At 39.7% G+C, this 27602-nt stretch overlaps 1 protein-coding gene across 3 annotated transcripts in view; it reads right to left on the bottom strand.

The window, feature by feature from the left end:
* The window catches only part of CDC14A (cell division cycle 14A), a 183825-nt gene that overhangs the window by 12371 nt on the left and 143852 nt on the right, over positions 1-27602 (bottom strand). For 2 of the 3 annotated variants that reach the window (XM_040232221.1, XM_040232219.1), the window contains 4 exons: positions 10316-10431; positions 8470-8517; positions 6096-6218; positions 5051-5387 (listed from right to left, as the gene is read on the bottom strand). In XM_040232221.1, the coding sequence (XP_040088155.1) occupies positions 5051-5387; positions 6096-6218; positions 8470-8517; positions 10316-10431 (624 nt within the window). Of the gene's footprint in view, positions 1-4238; positions 4977-5042; positions 5388-6095; positions 6219-8469; positions 8518-10315; positions 10432-27602 lie in introns of those variants that run through there. The other variant, XM_040232222.1, reaches the window with a different exon arrangement.

Here is a 27602-nt window from a genome sequence, read left to right on the forward strand (position 1 = left end):
TACTAAGGTTCTACCTCTGTTCTTGTAGCTCCCACTGCCTGAAATGACCATTCCTCCTCTTCATATTTTCATCACTAGATTCCTAGAAGGCTCTTATTCACCTTCCAAAGCCCAACTAAAATGTTACCCCTTCGTTACAGCACTTCCTAACCCTTCTTGAAAAAAAGAGATATCCTTTAGATATCCTTCTATTTTAAACACCTATCACAGTATATATATGATATGAAATAATTTTTTTAAATGCTTTTTTATAGTAAAAGTGATCCAGGTGCAAATTATGGCTCTGCAACATATTTGTGGTACAACCTAGGGCAAAACATTTAAACTCTCAAACCCTCAAGGTATTTATCTTTAAAATGGAAGCAATAATTCTTAGCATAATCATTCATTTAAATATCCAAACATCCATAATATTCAGGAAGTACTTGATGAGCGCCTACTATAAGCAAGGCACAGAGCATAAAAGAGTAAAAAACAGAGATACCGTCCCTGCTCTCACAAAGTTTACAGTCTAGTGGAGCATACAGATAAGTGGACAGATAATTAAAATGCAAAGTGAGAGTCTGAGTATCACAATCAAGACCAAGGCAGGGTGTACAAGGGCTTACGGGGGAAACACGGTGACCTAACCTACACTTGCAGGGTCAGGCAAGGACAAGGCAGATGACTAGCAATTCAGTGGTAAGTCTCTTAAAAATAACACAGAGCAAATATTCAAGACAGATACCTCAAGTAATTTCAATTTAATAAAATACTTCCACCCCACCCACACCATAATCACACGTCCTTCAACTCTTTTAAGATTTGAAAACTCCTCTGAATGTCGAGGAGGGAAAACTGATTTTTTTACAGTAAGTGGGTCAACCAAAATGAAACTTGGTGCATTGTGCTGGTCAGTAGAAACCTCAAGACAAACAGAACAGGCCAAATAAATAAAAATAAAATCTGCTTCTCAGAATTCTGTCACAACCATAAGGATTCCTTAACATTTGTTCTTGTTTGCTGTGTTAAAGCATTTAATGACAGAACAAGGAAATCATTTCCACGTTTTTCTGGGGGCTGAACTGCTGCACAAAGTGAGAAGCAATTGCAGCTTTCAAAAGAGATGCTAATTGCAGCTTTTAAAATATTAGACGCCCTCTAAATACCCGGCAACCCCCGTTCCCTAGGAGTTTCTGGGTCTTTCTTAAAGGTGGGGGAAGGAAACTGCAATCTAGATTTCATTTCCTACCTGAGGATTTAAAAACATTTTTTTGCTGAGTGATATAGTCCTATGTCTCACATCTTCAAAAGCACTGGAAAGAAAGACCATCTTATTTAGACAAGAAACCTGTAACAATTACAAAAGCTGCATTGAAACAATAAAGGGAAAACACTCAACCTCCTATTTTATTCTGCATAAAATGGGAATTTCCATCTTAATTTAGACTTTCTGCCAGCGAGCCAGCTCCAAGCCCTCCCTCTCACAGAGGTTTTCTAGGCAAAGATGAAGGAAGGAAAACTGGCTATAAGATACCTACTGTTCTTACTTCCTGGGAGGGTGAAAGGGAGGAAAATGTTGTCCTGCTGGCAATTCTATTTATAAATGCTTTTCTTTACAATAAGGTGACAAATTTAAGAAGAAAAGGGAAGAGTAGCAGCTGCCAACGCAGAGTATTACTTTAAATCTCACTATTGGAAAATCTCTCTATTCGGGCCAGGAGAGGGGTAAGGCACAGGAGGAGAGGTGAAGAAAAATAACAAAATATGGAATGAAGCCAAAATTAAGTTATATAGACAGAGTGGCTACAGGGACCAACATGGGAGCTAGGCAGGCCCCACACTGCCAACAGAAAAGAGGAAAACAGATCCAGAACAAGTAGAATGGTATTCTCGTCAAACTACCAATGCTTGTATTGGTAGGTATTCAGCTATCTGCCAATTAGGTATTCCTAATTGAATACCAAGCTGAATACCAAGCTAAGCATTCAGGTATAAATGTGGATTACAGTTAAGTCCCCTACATACAAATCTTCAAGTTTCGAACTTTCAAAGACGCAAATGTGCGTTCGCGTGTCCAATCACATAAGTTAGTTCACGTGTCTGGTGCATATTGTCCCATGCATGCATCTTCTACAAGGGGTTATACTTTCAAGTACTTTACTGAACAGGACTGTATAGGGTACAGTAGTACAGTATCTTTATTTCAAGCCGAGGATGTCCAGAAGCAAGCATAAAAGCAGCAGTGATGTAGCTAGTACTGCTAAGAAGCTCCAGGACTTGGAGGCCCAGAGAAAGGACAAAGAGAGACAAGAGGAAGAAGTAATTGAAGAACCGAAGAGATTCACGATGCAGAAAATGGCAAGGAGATTTTCTTTGAGGAGGCACTGTTAGTTTTTGAGGCCAGGACCCAACCTACAACAGTACAGGAAGATTGCATCAGCCCTTCAGAATGCAATTCAGTGCTACCGTGTCATCTATGACGAGACAAAAAGAGCTACTACACAGACATCACTGGATTGTTTTTTTCAAGAAAGTAGATAAAATTGAATCCAACAAGGAAACAGAACCTGTGCCATCAGCGTAAAGGTATGAGTGAAACTGCATCTTGCCCTCTGTCTTCCATTGCTGATTATCTTTCGAGTCTTCCATCCCCCATCTCCTCTCCCTCCTCAGTCAGTAATTCTTATTGTCTGTTTACTTGATGCCAGTATGCCAGCTGTACTGTTGTACTGTACTACTGTACTTGCAAGATATGGTGCTGTAAAATTGAAAATGTTTTCTTTAACTTTTGTGTTTGTTTCTTATGTTTGTGTGAAAAGTATTATAAACCTATTACAGTACAGTACTATATAGCTGATTGCATTATTCATAGTTGGGCACCTAAGCTAACTTTGTTGTACTTAGGAACAAACTGGACTTGTGAATGCACTCTCAGAAGGAACTAGTTCTTATGTAGGGGACTTACTGTACACGAAACCTTTAGCCACAAAATCTACAAGATATTCATGTAATTATCTTCATGTGTAACAGTTTTTCTGAAAATGGAAAGATTCATACTCTGGTCTAAAAAAGAGGCTGACCCATAATCAGTATATGAAAATATCGACTAAACTCAACTCCTGTTCTGAAGTACATAACTTGTACACCTAGTTATGAAAATGTAAATATACCTCATTTTCCATCTAATCCCAGTTACAAGGATTTAAGTTTTATTGATACATGTGTACCCATAACTTAATGGGATTAGAGTCAAATTAAGGGATAGGGTCTGCTGAGGCTATAGTCTATATAGGAATCTAAAGTTGAAAAACATCATTGGGAATAAAATCAGGTGGGGAGAATCATATGTGCCAGAAAGGACTGTGGGTGTACAGAGTGGGGAAAAAAACTTTGAAAAGAGGCCTGAGGTAGGGATGAGAGTAGTAATGAGTCCGACACACACACACACACACGCACACACACATGAGTACACACACACACTGCATCTTCCCATTAGAAAAGTGGTTTCTAAACTGCCATATAAGGAAAGTGGATCTCCGTAGCTAATACCGTGGGGTATGGGTTTTCACAAAAGGCCCTGAGAGGCCCACTGCCGCTGCATGTCTCCTCCTCTTCCCTCCCCTGCAAAGACCCACCTGCCCCAGGATAACGTCGCTTCAGTCATGTCTGATTCTTTGAGACCCCATGGACTGTTGTCTGCGCCAGGCTCCTCAGTCCACGGGATTCTCTAGGCAACAATACTCGAGTGGGTTGCCATGCCCTCCTCCAGGGGGTCTTCCTGACCCAGGGATCCAGCCCACGTCTCTTATGTCTCCTGCATTGGCAGGTGGGACCTTTACCACTAACGCCACCTGGGAAGCCCCTTCCCAGGGTAATAAAGGCTGAGGAAGTGTCTGAAGAACAGTGGGCATGAGGGGCACAGGACCACAGCCTTCCCAGAACACTAGGGGGTTGCTTGTGCCTGAGTCGAGGCAAGGCTGCATTCTAATACTGATTGACACTGCCTTGTGTGGGATCTATTTCTCCTTCCCATCTTGTCCTCCTTCTCTTGAATCAAAACTTGCATTCCCATACATCTCAATTCCCTTTGAAGCAATCAACATATGTGATTAAAGTGATTCTTGACAGGGGGGTAAACCAACAAAATTTTACTTAACTCAGGGAGTTGGTGATGGACAGGGAGGCCTGGCGTGCTGCAATTCATGGTGGGGTCGCAAAGAGTCGGACACGACTGAGCGACTGCACTGAATAGGGTTACTGGTTAAAAGTGGGCTTGGGGAACCAAAATGAAGAACTCCTGGGTAAAACGTGCATGGAGAGCCTCATCCTGTCTCTAGAAGAGTGAGAGCTCATTTTAAACATCTTCCTGTTACCCTGCCTTCCCCCCTCCTACATCCCAGGGATCTACCCATAAGCCTTCCTTATCAACACTCTCCATTTGCCATTTAATCAATTCTGGCTCAGTTTCCTGCCAGAAGGTGACATAGTCAAGGGCTTAAATGGTTACTTCTGAGAAGACGCTGTTCATCAGCACCTTGTATGTTTAAGTACTCCAAATTCAGTGATATACAATGTAGAAAAAGCTGGGATACCACCACAACCACAGCAGAGGCTGCCTGTCATATGACTCAGCCTCTGACCTTGCACCCTATACTCAGAGTGACTGGAGAATGAAAGTGAAAAGTAACTGAAGTCAACAGGGTTCACGATGAAGGGAGTGAAAGCTGCTTCCTTTCCTAGAGACATCACGCACAAAGGAGAGGGAAGAGGAGAAGAAAAAGGAGGAGGAAAGAAAACCAGGTTGAAACTTGGCATTTACTTGAAGAGGAGCCAGCGGAATGTGTGTGCAGAGACAGTTTCACCGCACAGAGGGAGGCATAGATCAGAAGGCTTCCTTGGCGCTATTAAAATTCTTTGGTGGCAGCCTTGGCTGGGAGGGCAAGGCACAAAAGTTGAGCTCAGGGTTCTGAGGGCCAAGAGGGGGTGTCTGCAAACTTGCAGTCCCAGCCAAGGCACAGAAATCACGTTCAGGTTTCTGAGGGCCAAGAGGTGGTGTCTGCGAACTTACAGGGATTGATCGGCTCAGGAATCTCGCTGAGGAGGAAGACAGGCCAGTGTAGGAGGGCCGCAGGGCAGTGGAGTGCTGCTCGGTGGTCTTAGCGCCGTGGGGGCCCGGCTGACTGCTTGGGGCACTCCCACTGCTGCTGCTACTTCGGCTGTACTGGTTGTTGTTGAGCTCAGGGTAATTTCTGGCATGCGGCTGGGAGCTGCCATTCAAGAGGTTGGTGAACGGGTTGGCGATGAAACCCATCTTGGAGGGCGATGTGGTCCTTTTATTCTCTGGATCGTCGGCTGCAGCATTCAAGTTCCCTAGAGAACTGGCTAGCCGGGAGTTTATGGAAAAGCTGAATGAAAAACACAGGTGGGGGCGGGGGGGAGGCGGGAGGACATAGACAGCCATGTATACTCATGCAGCGTTCATGTTTGTAAAACACATTAATCAGGACAGTAGGGGAAGGTGATGCAGACAGTTCGGATCAACGCAAATGGTGACAGAATAGTTCTTGGTGATCTTATAATATGTGGCCTTTAGTTATACGTGGCAACTTCCTCTGTCAAAATCAGCTAAGACTCTAGACCAGGCTCACTTTGACCAGAGATCCTGAAATAGAATATGTGGGGGTTCTCTTTGCCCTGAGACAGGAAGTAAATGATAGGACTGTGTAAGGGGAGAGCACAGAGCAGCCCTAAGTACAAGATGTGACTTCTATTAATATCTATTCAATCCTATGACTACATCAAAAGTCCCTGCCTAGTTTAGTTCTGCCCCTATGCATCAGGGAGGAGACAACAGTATCATATAATATCAGTCTGTGCAACTGAACACCGTTCCCGGGATCAGGGCAGGCCTGCTGTGGAAGCGCGTGTTGTACAGCCTCCACAGCCTTGTGCCCACAATTCAAGACAGGAACAGAAGCCTAGGGGGTCACAGAGCCTTTGGTGGTCCCCCCCTACCCTCCCAGGCCCTCCCTCTGACGAACTTCAGACAAACTTGCAGTTGCTGCTGCCTTCCCTTTCCTCCTGCAGTGCCTCGGAGAAGAGAGAAAAATTACCTTCTTACACTGGCGCCTGAGGATACAGAGCCTCTGTTTATCCTCTTGGCCGTCACAGAAGGGGACAAAGCCACTTTCGAGGTCTTCAAAGTAGATGCAGATCCTTGAGGGGAAGAACTCAATCTTTGCGGGGGAAAACGGGCAAAGAATCACACAGGAACTGTGTTATTGTAACATTCAGCCATCAACCAGGACAAAGTAAACTAACAAATGTTAAACAGATCAGGTCAGGTCCTAGTAACAGCAGCCAAAACTGACGCAGCCCTCACTCTGAGCTCGGCGCTCATCTCAGACCTAGCAGGCATTAACTCAGCTCTCACCCTCACAACAACCCTGCGAGGGAGGCGAAGACTGCACTTTGCAAGTCAGGAAACGGAGGAGCAAAAGCTCCTCATTCAAGCCTCTCAGCGAATAAGAAGAGGCAGAGCTGGGATTTAAATGCAGGAACCAAAGTCCCGTGGTAACCATGATCACTTCCCTCCCTTGGACTGGCGTTCATCCCTCCTGAGTCTTAGATTCTACTTTTCTATATTTTAAATCTCTCCTCTCCCTTCCAGTCTGCAGCTGCCCGGGGTAAGCATCATTATTTCTTATCCTTACTCCTAGTAGCCCCTTTTAATCTTGTTCCTTGAAACTCACATTCTGAATAGCCTCTAGCAAAATCTAAGATACCTAATCATGTCGATTCACTATTTAAATCATTTAATATTTCCTCAGTGCCCAGAAAGGCTAAACTTCTTGGCCTGGCTTATAAAACCCTCTGAAATCTGTTATTTTCCAATTCTCCACACTTTCCCACCAATTCCTCTACTCCAGCTACATAAAATGTCCTGAGGTTCCTGGATGGATGACGTCAATACCCCTGTCCAGTTTACATACACTATTTTCCCTGACCTTACCTCACCCCCACACACACTTTTCTCTTCCACCACCATCTGACTCACTCCTATTGCTTAGCCTTTCATAATAGTCCAATCAGCTGCTACCTCTTACAGCAAGCCTTCACTGAATTTCCAGGTGAGGTCAGCATGCAGCTTCATCATATATTCTCACAGTAAATCATAGCTCTTATACCATCTTGAATTATTTGATATTATCTACTTTCCTCAAAATAAGCTCCATCAGGAGGAAAGAACTTTCACTTCAATTCCCAGTGACTAGCACAGTGCCAGACTCAGAGCAGGTGCTCAGTAAATGTTTGCTGAGTGAACAAAGAGGGAAAATTGACCCAAGTCTGGACAGTCAAGGCCCAGTCATGGTTTTAATACCAAATCTGTTTTGTCTTGGACAGATATTTTAATGAAGAAGGACTCTTTTCCCTATCTGCTACAGAAAAGCTGCTTTACTTGTAGATTCTTCCTTTCATCATCTTCCCTCCAAGCAGGAGCGTACAATATGGTTTGACTCTAAATTAAGGACAGAATTTGAACAGGGAAGCAGCTCCAGCTTCTGGATAAGTCTGGGTCATATCAGAACTGCCTCCAGTAACCAACCCTAACCTACAGCTGAATGAGAACAGAGATGAGGAGTGTATTAGCTTTTTCCCCATCTGTTGATGACAGTTTCAGTCAAATATCTCTATGACCCTCACCAAGGTCTATGCTCAATCCTGATACCACTGAGACCACCAGGAAGTGTTCGGGGAACATTTTTCCAAAGAAAAACACTAACGTTTTCTCCTCTAATGGAGACTCGGGAAGGAAATAAAACTAGAAAACAAAAGAAGGGAACAGACACATGCAAAAATAGGAGGGAAGAAGAACAGAAATGTCAAAAATTCAAGGCAAAATCTATCACAGGCTTGAAAGGCATGTTGCAGAGCACCTCTGGTTTACTGAGAGACCCCACCATGTGCTGAGCACACAGGGTACACTGGCATCACTCCCACAGCCATGCAGCCTTGTAGGCAACTCAGGAAAACAAAACTCTTGGTCATCATGAGCATTAACTATAAAGCCATTATAATAATCTGGAACAGAAACAAAGGAATTTTAAAAGTGAAAAGCTGTGTGCAGCTTATTTCCATGGGCTTAAAGTTGAGAAGTGTATCTAAAGAGTCATAATCTAGGAACAGGTCAAGGTCTCTGCCACGGCCATGGCTCTCAGTGGCCCAGGTCACTCCCAGTGGCAATGTGTGTGTGCTCAGTCATGTCCGACTGTAGCCCACAGGCTCCTCTGTCCAGGGGATTTTCCAGGCAAGAACACTGGAGTGGGTTGCCATTTCCTTCTCTCAACCCAGGAATAGAACCCCCATCTCATATATCTCTTAATGTCTCGGCAGGCATATTCTTTACCACTGAGCCACCTGGGGAGCCCCATCTAAAGGGTGGCATTTGCCTATAATCTACTAGAAATTCAACTTGGTTGACAGTACCTGGAAGGCTGGGACACTGCTCTTGGATGCACTTTCATATCTTCCAACCTGCAGAAACCAAAGACAAATGTTCACTCATCACCAGGGTCACACATTTAAGCCAAGACCAAGAGACACATCCTCTGGAGGCAGACCAGCAAAGTTATTAAATGGGCAAGAAGGACAGACCTTGCAAATGGATATGAGTACTTATTTACTTTATAAGTCCTAAAGCCAGTGGGAAATCCATTTTAGTCATTTTGTTTCATCTTGAATTTCATTTACAGTAAAATTCTTTCTCATTAGAAGCTGGTACTGCATCTATTCAGAGTGAGGAAAAAAAAAAGTTTGATGATGGGGCCATGATGCTGTTAAGAAAAATTACATTCAGAAAAATGAGAAAATTTCTAAGGATGAAAAGAAAGAGATAAACACCATCTTGGAATGAGCCTTTTGAAGTCTAGTGAAGCTTCTCTTGTTTCTTTTGCCATTTTATCGGCCAAGTTATACCCCAACTTATCCCTTCCTCCCACCTGAGGCTTCTTACAAATCAAATATAAATCTGTTTGAAATTAACTTTAATTAATATAAAGCACTTTCTTAGAGTTTCAAGGGAAAATGGTGAATAACAAAGATTGGTAATATATTTACTGATCTTGAAGAAACTTTCACTAAGACAGTATATACAATGAAAAGAATATGGACTTTGAACGGTGCTGGGTTTGAATACCAGCTAGGGAGCGATTTACCCTCTCTAATCTCAAGCAAAAACACAAATGTGGGTAACGGTGCAACCTTTTGTGTTTACTCAGTTAATCCTCATGTCCAAACTAGGTACCTAGCATAACTCCTGGCCCCATAGCAGTTCGTCGGTAGAGCTACATTTCCTCAACCTCCCAGTGGTAGTTGGTGAGTATCACTAAGTACCAGACTTTCTATTCCATCTTCCCATCTTACTATATAAAACAATTACCTCAACTTCAAGCTATACATGAACCTTCATATTTCAGGGCAGGAAACCAGTACTCAAAGCATAGATAATGGTGTGACCAGACCCAATTTGACTTAAGTGTTATAATCCTCCCAGATAATACATAAAACTAAATTCTCTGTGAGTAGTCTGCTCGACATTTATCATAGCAAAACAGCCTTCTTGCTATGCATTTCTCTCACTTAAAAGTCAAAGGAAAATAACCATTTCCCATGATATTCATTTGTGGACTTGCCACCTCTTACATTACAATCAAGAATCTTGATATTTAGAGATTTTGAAGCTACATCAATTCTGAAGCTTTATTTTTTCCATTTAGTCTGAATTAGCAAAAGATTTCAAAGGTTGTGGTCTGAAGTTAAGTCCCACCAGCTGATTCTGATGAATAATTTCAGATCTCCAAACCAAGACTGTTTGTAACTTAACAGACAAGAATTGCTTATTCAATTCCCAGAAATAGGAAGTCATGCTAACGAGTGAGGGTATACCAAAAACTCGGATACAATACTTTCCTGCACACTCTAGATTAAATACAAACACTTGGCACACCTCTGAGGATTCACCACAGAAGCAGCAGCCCATTCACAGGAAAAGAGTGGCATTCCCAACAGAATTTTGAACAGAGTCCCAGAGACAACCAACAACAGTGTGGCAATTTTAGGGGGAATTCCAGAAATTAAGATGTAGCAGCTGCTTTCGATAAGCTTCTAAAATGTATCTACTCCCCACAACATTAAATTAATAAATAACACAAAATAGTAATAAACCAAAAAATGAGGTAAACATGGTACTTATAGAATGATAACCAAAAGAGATTAAATATTCTACCCACACATGGAGGTAAAATATAAACTTAAAAGTTTAAAATAGATCTACCTAAATGCACAGGATGCTGAGGTACGGGGCTGTCTCTGACTTTTTAAGGCACGTAGTTTGTCTCCCTGGGTTATACTATTTTTCATTTCCACATCTTCATCCTCTTCTAAATTATTCTGAAAAAAAAAAATTCATGTTCCACAGAATGGTCATTACAAATAATTCTACTTTATATAGAATTCTTAATCGCTTATAGATTATCTCTGTATATGGATATATTTTACATAGATTATCTAAAAAGGATAAAAGCACTACAAATTCAGCAATGGTCTCATATATACTAAAGAACATTGTATTAATCACCAATATAAATATACTAGTCAAATTCCAAATCAAAGAAGCATGATTATGGCTGCGGTAAATTTAGAAGGAGCTTTGTTGCAATGGACCACAACGACAGAGACTTTCTTGCAGACAAAATCGCACTTTGGAATATAGCTTAGATATAAGCTGGCTCAAAAGATACAGTACAAATATTTTTCCAGAAGTTACCAGAATCCATCACTGCAAATTCCATAATTTGTTTATATAAGTGACAGATAAAACAACTTAGGATATCTATACAGTAACTTACTAACATCATTTAACGCTAGTAAAAGCACTCAAGATTCTTCCAAAAGGAGTTAAACCTTACTAGTCTGGGAAAGTGTGTTGCCTGATGAAATAAGTCTTATAGTTGGAAATAAATATGTAAGTACCACACTAGTTCTTTTTGCATGCCAGCTCACATTTAATTCTCATAACCCAGGGAGTGGGGAGAGGGAGGGCACTGATAACCTTAATTTAAAGATGAGAAAAGGAGGTGCTAGTGGAAGATAAGAATATTACCCAAGCTCCCCTAAACTCTTCATCACAGAGCCATGATTTTAAAATCAGGTTTTCTGTCCTCAGATACAATGTTCTTTCTAAAATATATGCCACTGCACACTAACTTTGCACTGTAAAAACTGTATTTTGTTTTTTCCTTACCTTAAAAAAAGTCAAAAGGTTTGCATTTGCTAAGATCATTTCCAGCCATAAGTCTCCTTTCCTCTTTAAAGCTAGAATTCTTATTTGATGGAAGATGTACAAAAATACACTTCCCTCTGTCACATTCTAGTCATTTTTGATGGCCACTCCTGCATCAAAACACTTTTTCTTCCTTGCCACCTATGCTGGGGTCCACGGATGCATCTGGAGCTTAGTAGGCATGTCTTGGGTAAAAAGATTACACCTCATTACTACAGCTCTGATCTTAAAAAAGAAAAAAGACGAAGGAAATACTCAGCCAAAAAAAAGAGAAATACACAGCCAGTAGGAAAGAAAAAGAAATGAAGATGAAAGCTTTCCAGAGGAAGCAATTCCTTAGCTGAGTCTTAAAGACGGAGTACACGTGAAGCAAGCCAAACCAAGCCAACAGGAAGGGACATCCTGGCAAAAAACATTAGTTCAATAGTCACGGGATCATGGAACCTCAAAGTCAGGGGGTTCTCTTAGAGTCACTGAGATATGTCTACCTATAAAGTCCCAAGAAATCAATTATACTATTCATCTTTGTCCATACAGTCCCAGTGGGAGTAAATCAACTTTCACACAAGGAAGCCTGCAGGAATAGAGATCAGGCATGCCTGCAGGCTAGGCTTCCAAGCAGGATGGCACATCTGAGAAGTTGGGCTTAGCTTCACCTAGCACCCAGCATGCTGGGTTGGTTAAAAGTTACTTGCTCCTGATGGAAGGACAGCACAGCCAAGAGTCTCCAGAATATGAAGAGGACCAAGAAGTATATGAAAGTGAAAGTCGCTTGATCATCTCCAACTCTTTGCGACCCCATGGACTACACAGTCCATGGAATTCTTCAGGGCAGAATACTGGAGTGGGTAGCCTTTCCCTTCTCCAGGGGATCTTCCCAACCAAGGGACTGAATCCAGGTCTCCCACATTATAAGCCTCCATAACATAGGCAAGGAAAGCTTCTGGAAGGCATGACAGGATCTTCACCCCAATCAGTTTCACAGTCTAATGAGTGTCTTTGTGGGCAAGCCAGGAAGGCTCGCTTGTTCATTTAACAAGGAGGATCTTTGTGTTCCCAGCTCTGAAGTGCCTTCAAAAGTCTAAGGAAAGTGATCCTCAACTTGAAACTGCAATATTCAACCTATCTGTCAAGTGTAAAGGTAGAACAAAGATACAAAATTTTACCTCTTACACACTCTTTCTGGGAAAATTATTATAGGATGTGCTTCAGGGGAAAAAAAGAAGACAATGTGAGATCTAGGAAAATCAGGGACCCAACTGAAGAGTGTGAAGAGAAGGTCTTGGGTCAGAACTCTATGTCTGCACTGCTGCTGCTGCTGCTAAGTTGCTTCAGTCGTGTCCGACTCTGTGTGACCCCATAAACAGCAGCTCACCAGGCTCCTCCATCCCTGAGATTCTCCAGGCAAGAACACTGGAGTGGGTTGCCATTTCCTTCTCCAATGCAGGAAAGTGAAAAGTGAAAATAAAGTCGCTTAGTCGTATCCAACTCTTGGCAACCCCATGGACTGCAGCCCACCAGGCTCCTCCGTCCATGGGATTTTCCAGGCAAGAGTACTGGAGTGGGGTGCCATTGCCTTCTCCGATGTCTGCACTAGAGAACAGTTAGTCCAGGTTGGAAGGTATAAATGTCCTCAGGAAAAGAATGGACTTGGTAAGATTTTTTTTTTTGCTGTGTTGAGATTTTGAAAATTTTTAAATTGCTTGGCACAATTTGGCGGGGGGGGGGGGCGGTACACAGAATAACATTCTGTTTTCCCAAATATATAGAAAATCATGCAAATAAAAACGGCAAATAACTCTAGGGAAAAAAGAGGGCTTCAACAAAGGAAACAGTCATAGTGGGCTATTAAGCTCAACAGTGAGCAATATTTGCACAGTAATAATGTATACATTATTTGGGTTTAACCAAAATTATAATATAACCATATTGGAAAGCTGGAGGAGTAAAGATAATTGCAAGGTAGAAGAATTATTCTTGTCCACCATAACCAGGAGACAATAGGAAAATCCCCATAATTGATAAATTTTTTAAAATAGTGTTATTGTAAGATATTTAGAAATATGACAGGGAAAATATTAGTATAATTTGCTTAAAGGTTTTCCCCCTTTGAGAGTGGGTCTGGGAATACAGCAAGGTGGGATAGGGAACTGACTTCCTTTTTTATCAGAATTTAATACTTTTGAAATTTCAAAAACTGTTGTCATGATTTTTAAAAATAAAAATTAACTTTAAAATATACAGTTAAAGAAACTATTTTTATATTAGAGTTATGTGTGGCTGTGTCTGACTCTGTGCGACCCCATAGACAGCAGCCCACTAGGCTCCTCTGTCCCTGGGATTCTCCAAGCAAGAACACTGGAGTGGGTTGCCATTGCCTTCTCCGGTTTATCTCTTCTACTTAATTATAAATCTTACAGGTGAACATTTTTTTAATTATAATACATTTTAAACACACAGAAAATAAGGAAATGATGTAACAGCCAGTCATGTACCTTAGTACCCAGAATTAACATATTTTTTTCTTAAGTTCCTTAAGGAGTTTACTTCAGTACACTAGCTCTCAAAGAAAAAGAAAACGTTATATATTAAGTCCCAGCTCTCAACCTCTGGAGAAGGAAACCATGACTTTTCTCAAGAAAAAAAAAATATATTTTACCACATAGTAATTGTTTGTCAAAGGCAACAACAAACTACAGTAAATATTGTCTCAAAAAAAAATATTAAAGCCACCTACATACTTATCTTCAAAGTAAAACACACTAGCATTCTGTCATATAGTCTTCCAGACTTTTCCCTGTGGCACACATACCCCACCAACACATTTCTTCCTCACAAAAAGAGGCTGAATTATACATGCTGCTTTGTAACTTACTTTTTCACTTAAATGTACTATGGAAGTGTTTCAGGGTGAATTTTTAAGATCCTCTACATTATCATTTTTATGGGTCTATAAAATTCCACTGTCTAGATGTATCAAATTTTATGTATTTTGCCCTAGGCCAGGCTGTTTTCTGTCTTTCATCATTATAAACAGTTTCAACAAACATCCTTCTATACAAGCATATGGTTTTTGAACCCCTCCTATTATTGCTGCCTGAAGATAAATGGATAGAAGTGGAATTGCTAGATTAAAGTCTCCTGCTATATATTATCAAACCACCCTCCAGAAAGACTACAACATTTTAAATTCCAACTAGCAATGTTTAAGAGCTTTTTAATCCCCCAAACCCTTGCTAATACACCATACATACATTTCTTTAATCTCACATAACCTGACAGGCATAAATAGCATCTGTGTTTTCTTCATTCCTAAGGAAGTAGAACATTTTTTTTATATTTACCAACCATAAGAACTCCCATTTTATTTGTGTACATGGAGTTCTCAGGTTGATTTTTGAGGGTTCTTTACATTAAAAAAAACAAAAACCCTCATTTGAATGTGACACAATTATTTCCTCTTAGTTGATTACTATGAGGTGAGTAAATTAGAGAGATCAAGACTGGTGGGGAGGAACAGCAGTAGTCTGATGAGAGATGACAGATTGGACCAGGCAAGGAGAGCTGCTTGGAATTCAGGACCTGGGGAAGGAAGAGGGAGGGGAAAAGAACTGGACACACAGTAGAGGTCTGAAAAAATCTGCTAAAATCTAAATCATGGAGTTTTTATTTTATTTTATTTTTTTTGGTCTCAATCTATCACCCTTTATTTTATTTCTGTGGCTACCGTAAAAAGTTTTACCCATTTTTAGGATGAAGAAGGTAAAACATATGAGCTACAAAATTCTTAGTAAATGATTAACAGCCTTCAAACTCTTGACAAAAATAGTTATACACAAAGTTTTTCAAAACACATTTAAATTAAATTACAAAATTAATTTAAATAAAAAGTCCCACACACCTATGGTCAGTTAATCTTTGACAGAGGAGCCAAGAACATACAATGGGAAAAAGAGAGTTTCTTCAGTAAAGGGTGCTAGGAAAGTTGGACAGTTGAATGTAAATCAATGAACATACCCTCTTGTCAAACACAAAAATAAACTCAAAATAACTTAAAGACTTAAGTGTAAGACAAGACACCATAAAACTCCTAGAAAAGGTCATAGGCAAAACATTCTCTGACATAAATCATACCAATGTTTTCTTAAATCAGTCTCCCAAGGCAATAGAAATAATAACAAAAATAAACAAATGGGGCCTAATCAAACTTACTTGATTTGCACAGCAAAGAAAACCATAAGCAAAAAGACAACCTACAGAATGGGAGAAAATATCTGCAAATGATGCAACTGACAAGGGTTTAATCTCCAAAAGACACAAATAGATCAGCCAACTCAACAACAAAATATCAAACAACCAGATTGAAAAATGAGCAGAAGATCTAAATGGACATTTCTCCAAAGAAGAAATACAGATGGCCAACAGGCACATGAAAAGATGCTCAACATCGCTAATTAGAGAAATGCAAATCAAAACTATAAAGAGATGCCACCTCATACCGTCAAAAAATCTACAAATAACAAATGCTGGACAGTGTGTGGAGAAAGAGGGAACCCTCCAACACTGTTGGTGTGAATGTAAGTTGGTGCAGCCACTGTGAAAATCAGTATGGAGGTTTCCTCAGAAAACTAAAAACAGAATTACCATATGATCCAGGAATCCCACTCTTGGGTGTATATTGACAAAACTTTAATTCAAAAAGATACATACACCTTTATGTTCACAGCAGTACTACTGACAATAGCCAAGACATGGGAACAACCTAAATGTCCATCAACAGATGAATGGATAAATATATAATAGAATACTACTCAGTCATAAAAGAGAACAAAATAATGTCAACATTATTTTGGATAATGGATGCAACTAGAAATTATCACACTAAGTGAAGTAAGTCAGAAAGAGAAAGACAAACACCATATGATATCACTTTTATGTAGAATCTAAAATAAGACACAAGTGAAACCATCTACAAAACAGAATCAGAATCGTGGACATAAAGAAGAGACTGGTGATTGCCAAGGGGAAGGGGTTGGGATGGAGTGTGAGGGATGGAGTGGGAGGCTGGGGTTAGCAGATGCAAATTATTATATATAGAATGGACAAATGACAAGGTCCTACTGGTATAGCACAGAGAAGTATATGCAATATCTTACTGCAAACCGTAATGGAAAAGAATGTAAAAAATGAATGTAAGCATATGTATAATTTTGCTAGACAGCAGAAATTAACAGAACATTGTAAATGAACTATACTTATTTCTAAAATATTTTTGAAAAGAAACAAAAAGCTAATATAGAAGGGGATTTGAGCTCCCTGGAACCCTGAAAAAGACATGCAGATGGGAATATAACCAAACCCTGTACTTACTAGGGCACCTATAACATAAATTAGGGGGCTTTCCAGGTGGTACAGTGGTGAAGAGTCTGCCTGCCAATGCAGGAGATGCAACAGGTGAGGGTTTGATCCCTGGGTCATGAAGATCTCCTGAAGAAGAACATGGCAACCCACTCCAGGATTCCTGCCTGGAAAATTCCACAGAAAGAGGAGCCTGGTGGGCTACAGTCCATGGAGTTGCTAAGAGTAGGATACAACTGAGCACAAGCACAGCATCTACTGGGTCATAAGCACCTGCGTGGGGGAAAGTGTATTAGAAAATATAGCTCCATTTGTCATGAGGCATAACTCAATCCCAAGAACTGATAGGCCTGGGGGATTCTGAGGCTGTCTCTGATCGGGTACTGCTAGACCTCATTCTTTATACCAAATTCATTCCTCATGATGACTAATGATGAACAAAGTCACAAACAACAAAGGTTAACCCAGCCCTCCCTGTGCTCTTGGGTTTCAGCCCCTCTCTCCAAAGTCCCAGTGCAACCCCCACTCCCTGCTCTCAGCTGCTCTAGGAGCAGCAAATCCCCTGAAACAAAGCCACATGGTTGCTGGTGATGGTGAAGAAGCCTGGTCCGGGGAAGACTTTATGTTTTGGCTCCCCCAAGGAAAGCGGTCTGCTCTTAGGCCCCCTGTTGCACTCCTGAAGGTCTGAGCATCAGCAGCTTTTCATTTGGATACCAGCCTGCCTTACATAAAGACAGGGAAATGAGAGTCAACCAAAACACATGAGGAAGGAGCATTTTAAAAGATATTCTTGGATGGCAGTGGGCAGTGGGAGTGGCAGCCATGCCACTGGGGCCGCTGTGCCTGCTGCTGAGCAGCACCACAGAGTTCAAGCCCTGAGCCTTTGGAGTAGGAGCACTAACTCCAAAACCCCAGACTACCAGAGAACTAACCCTAGGGAGGATCAAATAGTGAGAAACTCACACGAAGGAAAGCATTTGAATACAAGCCGGCATCACCCAACCACCAGCAGCACCCTGTGCAGGATACTCATCTAAACAACAGACAAAACAAAAATACATCAGCAGACAGGATTACCACCTCACTCAGCCTTGCCCATCAGAGGAAAAACAAACAATAAGCAAAAACACAGCACAAATCTCACCCTATGTGAAGCTTACACAAACCACCAGACCAGCCTTAGGAGGGCAGAAACCAAAAAGAAGACAGAATTCAACCTTCTTCAAGGAAAGAATTCAACTGTCCTTGAAGCCTGGGAAAAAGAGACTTCAAACACAATAAGTTAAAAAAAAAAATGAAAAGGCAGAGAAATACTGCACAAATGAAGGAATAAACTTGGAACACAGAATTCCAAATAAATGAAGAGGAAACAGGCAAACAACCTGAAAAAGAATTCAGAATAATGATAATAAAGGTGATCAAAACCTTTGAAAACAAAATGGAGAAAATGCAAGAATCAATTAACAAAGACCTAGAAGAATTAAAGAATAAACATACAGAGACAAATAACACAATTACTGAAATTAAAAATACTCTAGAAGGAATCAATAGCAGAATATCTGAAGCAGAAGAACGAATCAGTGAGCTGGAAGATAAAATCGTGGAACTAACTTCTGAAGAGCAGAATAAAGGACAAAGAATGAAAAGAGCTGAGGATAGTCTCAGAGACCTAATCATATCAAATGCACCAACATTTGAATTATAGGGGTCCCAGAAGAAGAGAAAAAGAAAGGGTATGAGAAAATTTTTGAAGAGATTATAGTTTAAAATTTCCCCAACATGAAAAAGGAAATATTCAATCAAGTCCAAGAGGCACAAAGAGTCCCATACGGAAACCCCAGGAGAAACACACCAAGACACATACTAATCAAACTAACAAAGACTAAACACAAAGAAAATATTAAAAGCAGCAAGCGAGAAGCAACAAGTAACATACAAGGGAAACCTCATATGTTTAACAGCTGATCTTTCACCAGAAACTCTGAAGGCCAGAAGGTAATGGCAGAATATATTTAAAGTACTGAAAGGGAACAATCTACAACCAAGATTACTGGGCCCAGCAAGGATATCATTCAGAAGTGATGGAGAAATAAAAAGCTTTTCAGACAAGCAAAAGTACCACCAAACCAGCTTTACAACAAATATTAAAGGGACTTACATAGTCAAGAAATACAAGAAAAGAACAAAGACCTACAAAATCAACCCCAAACAACTAAGCAAATGGAAGAGGAACATATATATCAATAATTACTTTAAATGTAAATGGGTTAAATGCTCCAATCAAAAGGCACAGATTGGCTGAATGAATACAAAAACAAGACCCATAAATATGCTGTCTACAAGAAACCAACTTCAGATCTCAAGAGACATATAGACTGAAAGTGAGAGGACAGAAAAATATATTCCATGCAAATGGAAAGCAAAAAAAGCTGGAGTAGCAATCTTCTTATCAGACAAAATAGACCTTAAAATAAAGAAGATTACAAGAGATAAGGAAGGACTCTACATAATTATCAAGGGATCAATCAACGCAAGAGGAAGACATAACAATTGTAAATATCTAAGCACCCAAAATAGGAGCACCTCAATACATAAGACAAACACTAACAGACATAAAAGGAGAAATTGACAGTAACACATTAATACTAGGTGACTTTAATACCCCACTCACACCAACGGACAGATCATCAAAACAGAAAATTAATAAGGAAACACAAATCTTAAGTGATACATTAGATGAGATGGATCTCATTGATATCTTCAGGATATTTCATCCAAATGCAGGAGAATACATCTTCTTCTCAAGTGTACATGGAACATTCTCCAGGATAGACCACATCTTGGGTCACAAATCAAACCTCAGCAAATTTAAGAAAACTGAAATTGTATCAAGCATCTTCTCCAACCTCAATGCTATGAGACTAGATATCAGTTACAAGAAGAAAAGTGTAAGAAACCCAAACACATGGAGACTAACAACATATTTCTAAATAACCAACAGGTTACTGAAGAAATCAAAAGGGAACTCAAAAAATTTTCTAGGAACAAATGACATAAAAACATGACAACTCAAAACCTATGGGATGCAGCAAAAGCAGTTCTAAGAGGGAGGTTTATAGGAATACAATCCTACCCCAAGAAACAAGAAAAACATCAAACAGACAACCTAACTTTACACCTAAAACAACCAGAAAAAGAAGAATAAAAAACACCTCTCAAATTAGTAGAAGGAAAGAAACCAATAAAGATCTGAGCAGAAATAAATGAAAAAGAAATGAAAGAAACAATAGTAAAGATTAACAGAACTAAAAGCTGGTTCTTTGAGAAGATAAACAAAATTGACAGACCTTTAGCCAGACTCATCAAGAAAAAAAAGAGAGAAGAATCAAATCAACAAAATTAGAAATGAAAAAGGAGAGGTTACAACAGACAATGCAGAAATACAAAGGATTAGAAGAGACTATTATGAACAACTATACGGCAATAAAATGGATAACCTGGAAGAAATGGACAGATTGTTAGAAAAGTTCAATCTTCCAGGAATGAACCAGGAAGAAATAGAAATTATGAACAACCCAATTACAAGCACTGAAATTGAAGCTGTGATTAAAAAAAAAAAAATCTCCCAAAAAACAAAAGCTGAGGACCAGGTGGCTTCACAGGAGAATTCTATTAAATATTTAGAGAAGAGCTAATGCCTATCCTTCTAAAACTCTTTCAAAAAATTGCAGAGGAAAGAACACTTCCAAACTCATTCTACAAGGCCACCATCACCCTGATACCAAAACCAGACAAAGACAAAATACAGAAAGAAAACTACACCCCCATATCACTAACGAACATAGATGCAACAATCCTAAACAAAATTTTAGCAAACAGAATTCAGCAACACATCCAAAAGCTCATACATGATAATCAAGTTGGGTTTATCCCAGGGATGCAAGGATTCTTCAATATATGCAAATCAATCAATGTGATATACCATATTACAAACTGGAAGATAAAAACCATATGATAATCTCAATAGAAAAGCTTTGACAAAATTCAGCACCTATTTATGATTAAAACTCTTCAAAAAATGGGCACAGAAGGAACCTACCTCAACATAGTAATGGCCATATATGATAAGCATACAGCAAACATTATTCTCAGTGGTGAAAAACTGAAAGCACTCCCCCTAAGAGCAGGAACAAGACAAGGGGGTCCATTTTTACCATTATTATTCAACATAGTTCTGGAAGCCCTAGCTACAGCAATCTGAGAAGAAAAGAAATAAAAGGAATCCAGTTCAGAAAATAAGAAGTAAAACTCTCACTGCTTACAGATGACATGATACTGTACATAGGAAACCCTAAAGATAGTAACAGAAAATTACTAGAGCTAATCAGTGAATTTAGCAAAGTTGCAGGATACAAAATCAATACACAGAAATCACTTGTATTTCTATATACTAAAAATGAAAAATCAGAAGGAGAAATTAAGGAATCAATCCCATTCACCACTGCAACAAAAAGAATTAAATATATAGGAATAAACTTACCTAAAGACAAAAGAACTGTACACAAAAAATTATAAGATACTAATGAAAGAAATCAATGATGACATAAATAGATGGAGGGATATTCCATATTCCTAGGTAGGAGGAATCAATATTGTGAAAATGACTATACTACCAAACACAATCTACAGGCTCAATGCAATCCCTATCAAATTACCAATGGCATTTTTCACAGAACTAGAACAAAAAATTTCACAATTCATATGGAAACACAAAAGACCCCGAATAGCCAAAGCAGTCTTGACAAAGAAGAATGGAGCTGGAGGAATCACCTTCTTGACTTTAGATTATACTACAAAGCTACAGTCATCAACACAGTATGGTACTGGCACAAAAACAGAAATGTAGACCAATGGAACAAGACAGAAAGCCCAGAGATAAACCCATGCACCTCTGGGTACCCTATTTTTGACAAAGGAGGCAAGAATATACAATGGGGCAAAGACAGCCTCTTCAATAAATGGTGATGGGAAAACTGGACAGCTCCATGTAAAAGAATGAAATTAGAATACTTCCTAACACCATACACAAAGATAAAGTGGATTAAAGACCTAAATGTAAGATCAGAAACTATAAAACTCTTAGAGGAAAACACAGGCAGAACACTCGATGACATAATGAAAGCAAGATCCTCTATGACCCTCCTCCTAGAGTAATGGAAATAAAAACAAATGTAAACAAGTGGGACCTAATTAAACTTACAAGCTTTTGCACAGCAAAGGAATCTATAAGCAAGGTGAGAAGACAATCCTCAGAATGGGAGAAAATAATAGTAAATGAAACAACTGACAAACCATTTCCAAAATATACAAACACCTCATACAACTCAATACCAGAAAAGCAAACAACCCAATCAAAAAGTGGGAAAAAGACCTAAACAGACATTTCTCCAAAGAAGATATACAGATGGCTAACAAACACATGAAAAGATGCTCAACATCAGTCATTATTAGAGAAACGCAAATCAAAACTACAATGAGATATCACCTCACCCCGGTCAGAATGGCCCTCATCAAAAAGTCTACAATGAATGCTGGAGAGGGGTGGAGAAAAGGGGATGCTCTTGCACTGTTGGTGGGAATGTAAATTGATACAGCCACTATGGAAGACAGTGTGGAGATTCCTTAAAAGACTAAGAATAAAACTACCATATGACCCAGTAATCCCACTGATAACCATACACCCTGAGGAAACCAAAACTGAAAGAGACACGTGTATCCCAATGTTCAATGCAGCATAACTTACAATCAGTAGAACACGGAAGCAACCTAGATGTTCATCAACAGATGAAGTTGTGGTACAGATACACAATGGAATATTACTCAGCCATAAAAAGAAATGCATTTCAGTCAGTTCTAATGAGGTGGATGAACCTAGAACCTATTATACAGTGAAGTGAGTCAGAAAGAGAAAGATAAATACCATATTCTAATACATATATATGGAATCTAAAAAAATGGTACTGAAGAATTTATTTACAGGCCAACAATGGAGAAAAAGACATAGAGAATATACTTATGGACATGGGGAGAGGGGAGGAGAGGATGAGATGTATGGAAAGAGTAATATGGAAACTTACATTACCATATGTAAAACAGATAGCCAACAGGAATTTGCTGTATGACTCAAGAAACTCAAACAGGGGCTCTGTATCAACCTAGAGGGGTGGGATGGGGAGGGAGATGGGAGGGAGGTTCAAAAGGGAGGGGATATATGTATACCTATGGCCGATTCATGTTGAGGTTTGACAGAAAACAGCAAAATTCTGTAAAGCAATTATCCTTCAATAAAAGATAAATTAAAATAAAAAATTTTGAAAAAGATATTCTTATTTACAGGTGATGGTCTAGCTAAAGAGCAAATAACAGCATAAAATATGAAGATGTACTTTATTCTACCATTTGTCCACTATATACAGACAAGATGAAAACCAAAATAAATTGTGCCTACAGATTTCAGGTGGATAAATTACTGACCAACATATTAATAAAACAGAGAAAGCTACTAGGGAGGCCACAGTGTAAGCCATTAAGAAAAGATCTTTTAGATGAAATATAGCACACTATGGAATAAGATGGAAGAGTTATAATAGAAAAATGACATAAAAGGAGAGTTTGAAATAGAAACAAGTAAAAATAGAAGTCAAGGGACTGAAAGAAAAAGACGAAAATAGCATTTTTTGCAGATTTAAATGATTTGGTCAGGAAAAATGACTGGGTCATCTCTAAAATTCTTTCCAGTTCTCAGATGTTAAACCTATGAGATATAAAAGTTGGGGGAAAGGCAAAGAGGTCATCTTCATAAGTTGCTTCTGATCAATAAAAAATTTGGATTTATCAGAGCCCCCCTAACTCATCCCTGATGCTGGGGAAGATTGAAGGTAGAAGACGGCGACACCAGAGGACAAGATGGTCGGATGGCATCACGGACTCAATGGACATGAATTTGAGCAAGCTCCAGGAGACGGTGAAGGACAGGGAAGCCTGGCGTGCTGGAATCCGTGGGGTCGCAAAGAGTCAGACATGACTGGTTGGCTGACCAAAAACAACCCCGATTCATCTTTCCTCCTTTTTCCTGCCACTGGTTCAGACCTCTATCACCTGACCACTGCCTTGTGGCCTTCCACTTCTAGCCACACACAGACACCAGCAGCTCTTCAACAGCACGGCCAGGGTGAGCTCCCCTAACGGTGAGGCTCCCCTGACTAACAGCCTCTGGTGGATCCCAGGAACTCTCAGACTGGACCTGGAATGTCTCAGTGGGCCTACAAGTAGAAAGAAAGGTGCTTAAAGGTAGGGCCTTAGAGATTCAATTTGTATTTCATAGATTTCTAAGATATACCCTGTTCACGGGGATATTTATAAACCATAGTAACTGAGTGAGGTAATTAAAGCACCACATTCTCGTTTATCTGATTGTCAATTTATGTGAACTCAGCCAAACATCAGCAGCACCTGTGTCTAATTAAGACCTAAGTCAAGAGTATATACTGACTGATGTGCTAATACTGGACCATCACCCTGGAGTAGGAAAAGAGAAGGATAGAAACAATAGTGACTCCGGAGGAAACTTCTGAGGACAGGCTGGCTAAGGTTACATACTAGAGCCACACGGAAGAACCCATGGACAGGCAGCGGGGTACAGTGAGAGGCCTTAGGGTTGGGCGCTAACTCTGGAGCCAGAGTCCCTGGGTTCAAATGACAGCTCCACTCTACTTTGTGATGTTGGGCAGGTGGCTTCCTCTGCCTCAGTCACATCATCTGTAAAGTGGGCCTAGTAAAGGTGCCTATTCCATACCACTGTTGTAAGGACTAAATTCAACCCATGTTAAGTGCTTAGAACACTGCCAGGCACATAGTAGGCACTGTTTAGGTTGCTATTGTTGTTGCCCTGTAAGCTCATTTAACTCCTTATTTATCTGGCACTTTAAATAAGGTGCATTAAATTTCATCTTTTTGAAACCACTTTTTAAAGTCTTTACTGGAATTGTTACAGTATTATTTCTGTTTTATGTTTTGGTTTTTTGGCCAGGAGGCATGTGGCATATCAGCTCCCCAACCAGGGACTGAACACACACCCATTGCATTGGAAGGTGAAGTCTTAACCACCGGACCTCCAGGGAAGTCCCTTAAAGCCATTTTTTATAAGCCCAATGCACAACAGATCCTAAGGACACTGATGATCAAAACGAGCACTTATCACTGGTACTATTTTGTATTTGAGTATGTGCAACCCTTGGATAGCTTGAATTATTATTCCCAATTTCATGTCTGTATTCTTATTTGTTTTCTGTGAAACTGCTGGTCTTTGTTCATTCAGGTAATATTTACAAAGTCCCTGTGGGGCTAGGAGTAGAATTATGATGAAGGCAGAGAGATAGACGGCTCCATCTTTATAAAGAATTGCACCCAGCAAGGAAGGAGAGAAAGGAACATGAGGAAAAGGACCGTGCAAAAACAGGGGCATGGGACAGGGAGCCCACTCCAGACCCACATATATCTGCTGAGTACATTCCATAGCGCCTAGCCAGTACTAACAATCAGGTTCTATGGAGGTAAGACCTCTGTCTTTAAAAGGTTTCTCCTAACTCTGAGTGGACCAAGAGAATTCATTAAAGCCATAGCCTATTCCATTACTATGGCCTGAATCATTCCAGTTGATACTTCTGATTATTTTCCTTTTATTCACCCTATAAGCACTGGAAAACTACACATTCAAGCTCTCCAAATCAGGTAACTATGGAGTTTCCTAAGCTTCCTAATAACCAATCACAGGAAAATTCCTGTAGGCCTGGAAATCAAAAGATAATTTGCTATTTCTGCTTTCTGACTTTAAAAAATAAAAACACCTTTAGAAGATTATTGCCTTTTGCAATTTCTTTGTACATAAACTAAATATATCCAGGGTTTCCATGGGCTTCTATCCTGAATGTTGGTATAGAATTTGAAACACGTTATTAAAACTTTTGCAGCATACTTAAAGTATTTTCCCAATTACAAGAATGATAAAGAAATCACTAACTCATATACACTCACTTGAGTAAACTAACTCCCCATATTCATGGAGACAGCACCAGATAAGAATGGCAATAAAAAGACTGAGAATCATAAGAGGTATTTACACAAAGCATCAGCTAACTATAAAGTGGTCAGCTAACTATAAACCCATAGATATGTCATGCCTACAATCTTAACCACACCATCATTCCCTAGTATTTCTGAACCCTTTCATTTCTGTCCTCTAATTTCAAAACTAATAGCACTTCTGAATGAGAACTAAAGTAATTAATTTGAGGAGTTTTGAAAAGAGGAAGGAGGTAAAACAGCTAACATCTGAATATATGTTCATATTTAAAACTGATATTTTAAATTTCAATCATATTGCATTCATCACCCTTTCAGTGATAAATCAATGTTCACTGATCTCAAGTTCAACAAATTGGATTCCAAAAAAGTATGAGAACAAATGTTCTAACTATCAGATGTCAATTTAATACAGATTATAATAGTAAAAAGATTATGTTTCTGCAAGATAAATGTATTTCTTAGATAGATGGACAGGTTTCACATGTACCTCTTCAGAAGTCATAACTCAAAAGTCTTATTTACTTGAACTCAACCTGAAGAGGAAATGCTGACCAGAACAACAAAGTGTTCTCGTTTAGCTATATTATCTCACTAAAATGACAGTCCATATCCTGTTTGCTTTGAAAAGGTCAAACTATAACACAAAGACAAGAAAAGGTCTCCAAAAGCTCTGAATGTCAACGCGACCTTGGCTAAAAAGATTTACGCCTGGTCAAACCCTAAACTCAGCCACTTCGTTGGTGACTGTCCTGGAGAGCAGACCACAGGCTTGAAAGCTCAGTTCCTCCAGCAGCCTCCTTCCTTCCTCTTGAGGAAAACACTCTCCCTATCTCCAAACACTCTCATTATCTTTCCTGGTGAAAGGAAAAAAACAAATCTGTTTGGGTTGCCAACTGCTGACCTAACAGAGCTATGATACATTCCTTCCATCCTCAAGGGCTAAGCCTGTTCGAGGCCCTTGTCACTGCCTAAAAGAATGTACATCTGCACTTGCTGCTTAAATATTTTAATAGCTTTTCTGCCCCTTTAGGCACATAAAAATAAATATAAACCAGGTGCTTCCCTTCGCCTTAGTCAATACTGTGATGCGTGAGCACATGCTCACTCTGTTATGTTTGATTTTTTGTGACCCCCATGGATGGTAGCCCACCAGGCTTCTCTGTACATGGACTTTTATAGGCAAGAGCACTGGAGTGGGTTGCCATTTCCTCCTCCAGGGGATCTTCCCCAACCAGGAATCCAACCCACATCTCCTACATGGGAAGGTGGATTCTTTATCATTGAGCCATCTGGGAAGCCCGTAGTCATTGTGATAGAAAAAGCTAAACTAGCAGCTAGACTACCTGCTCTGAAGGTGGTTCCACTACTTAACAACTCTGTAACCTTGAGCAAGTATAGAATTTTATGCAACTCAGGTTTCTGATCCACACAAGGTAAGAAATTAGAACAAATTATTTCCAGGTTGTTTTTAGTTCCAAGAATGCCCATGAGCCTAATTCTTAGTAAATCACTACCATTTTTTTTCAGAGGTAGGAGGTATAATAGAAAAAATACAGATTTAAAATCAGGTAGACCTGGATCGAATTACGTTTCTAACACTAAGATTAGAATTTCTCTAATATTCAATTTCCTTATTATAACAGAGATAATGTTGCCTAACTCACCTGATCTCTAGTTATACAGATTAAATCAGACTATGTATGTCAACTATTTAAAGTGGTTTGCTTCTACTGGAGTCTCAAAAAAAAAAAAAAAAAAAAAAAGCTGCCCCTGGTTA

Source organism: Oryx dammah, unplaced genomic scaffold (assembly GCF_014754425.2).
Source record: "Oryx dammah isolate SB20612 unplaced genomic scaffold, SCBI_Odam_1.1 HiC_scaffold_28, whole genome shotgun sequence".
Classification (NCBI taxonomy): Eukaryota; Metazoa; Chordata; class Mammalia; order Artiodactyla; family Bovidae; genus Oryx; species Oryx dammah.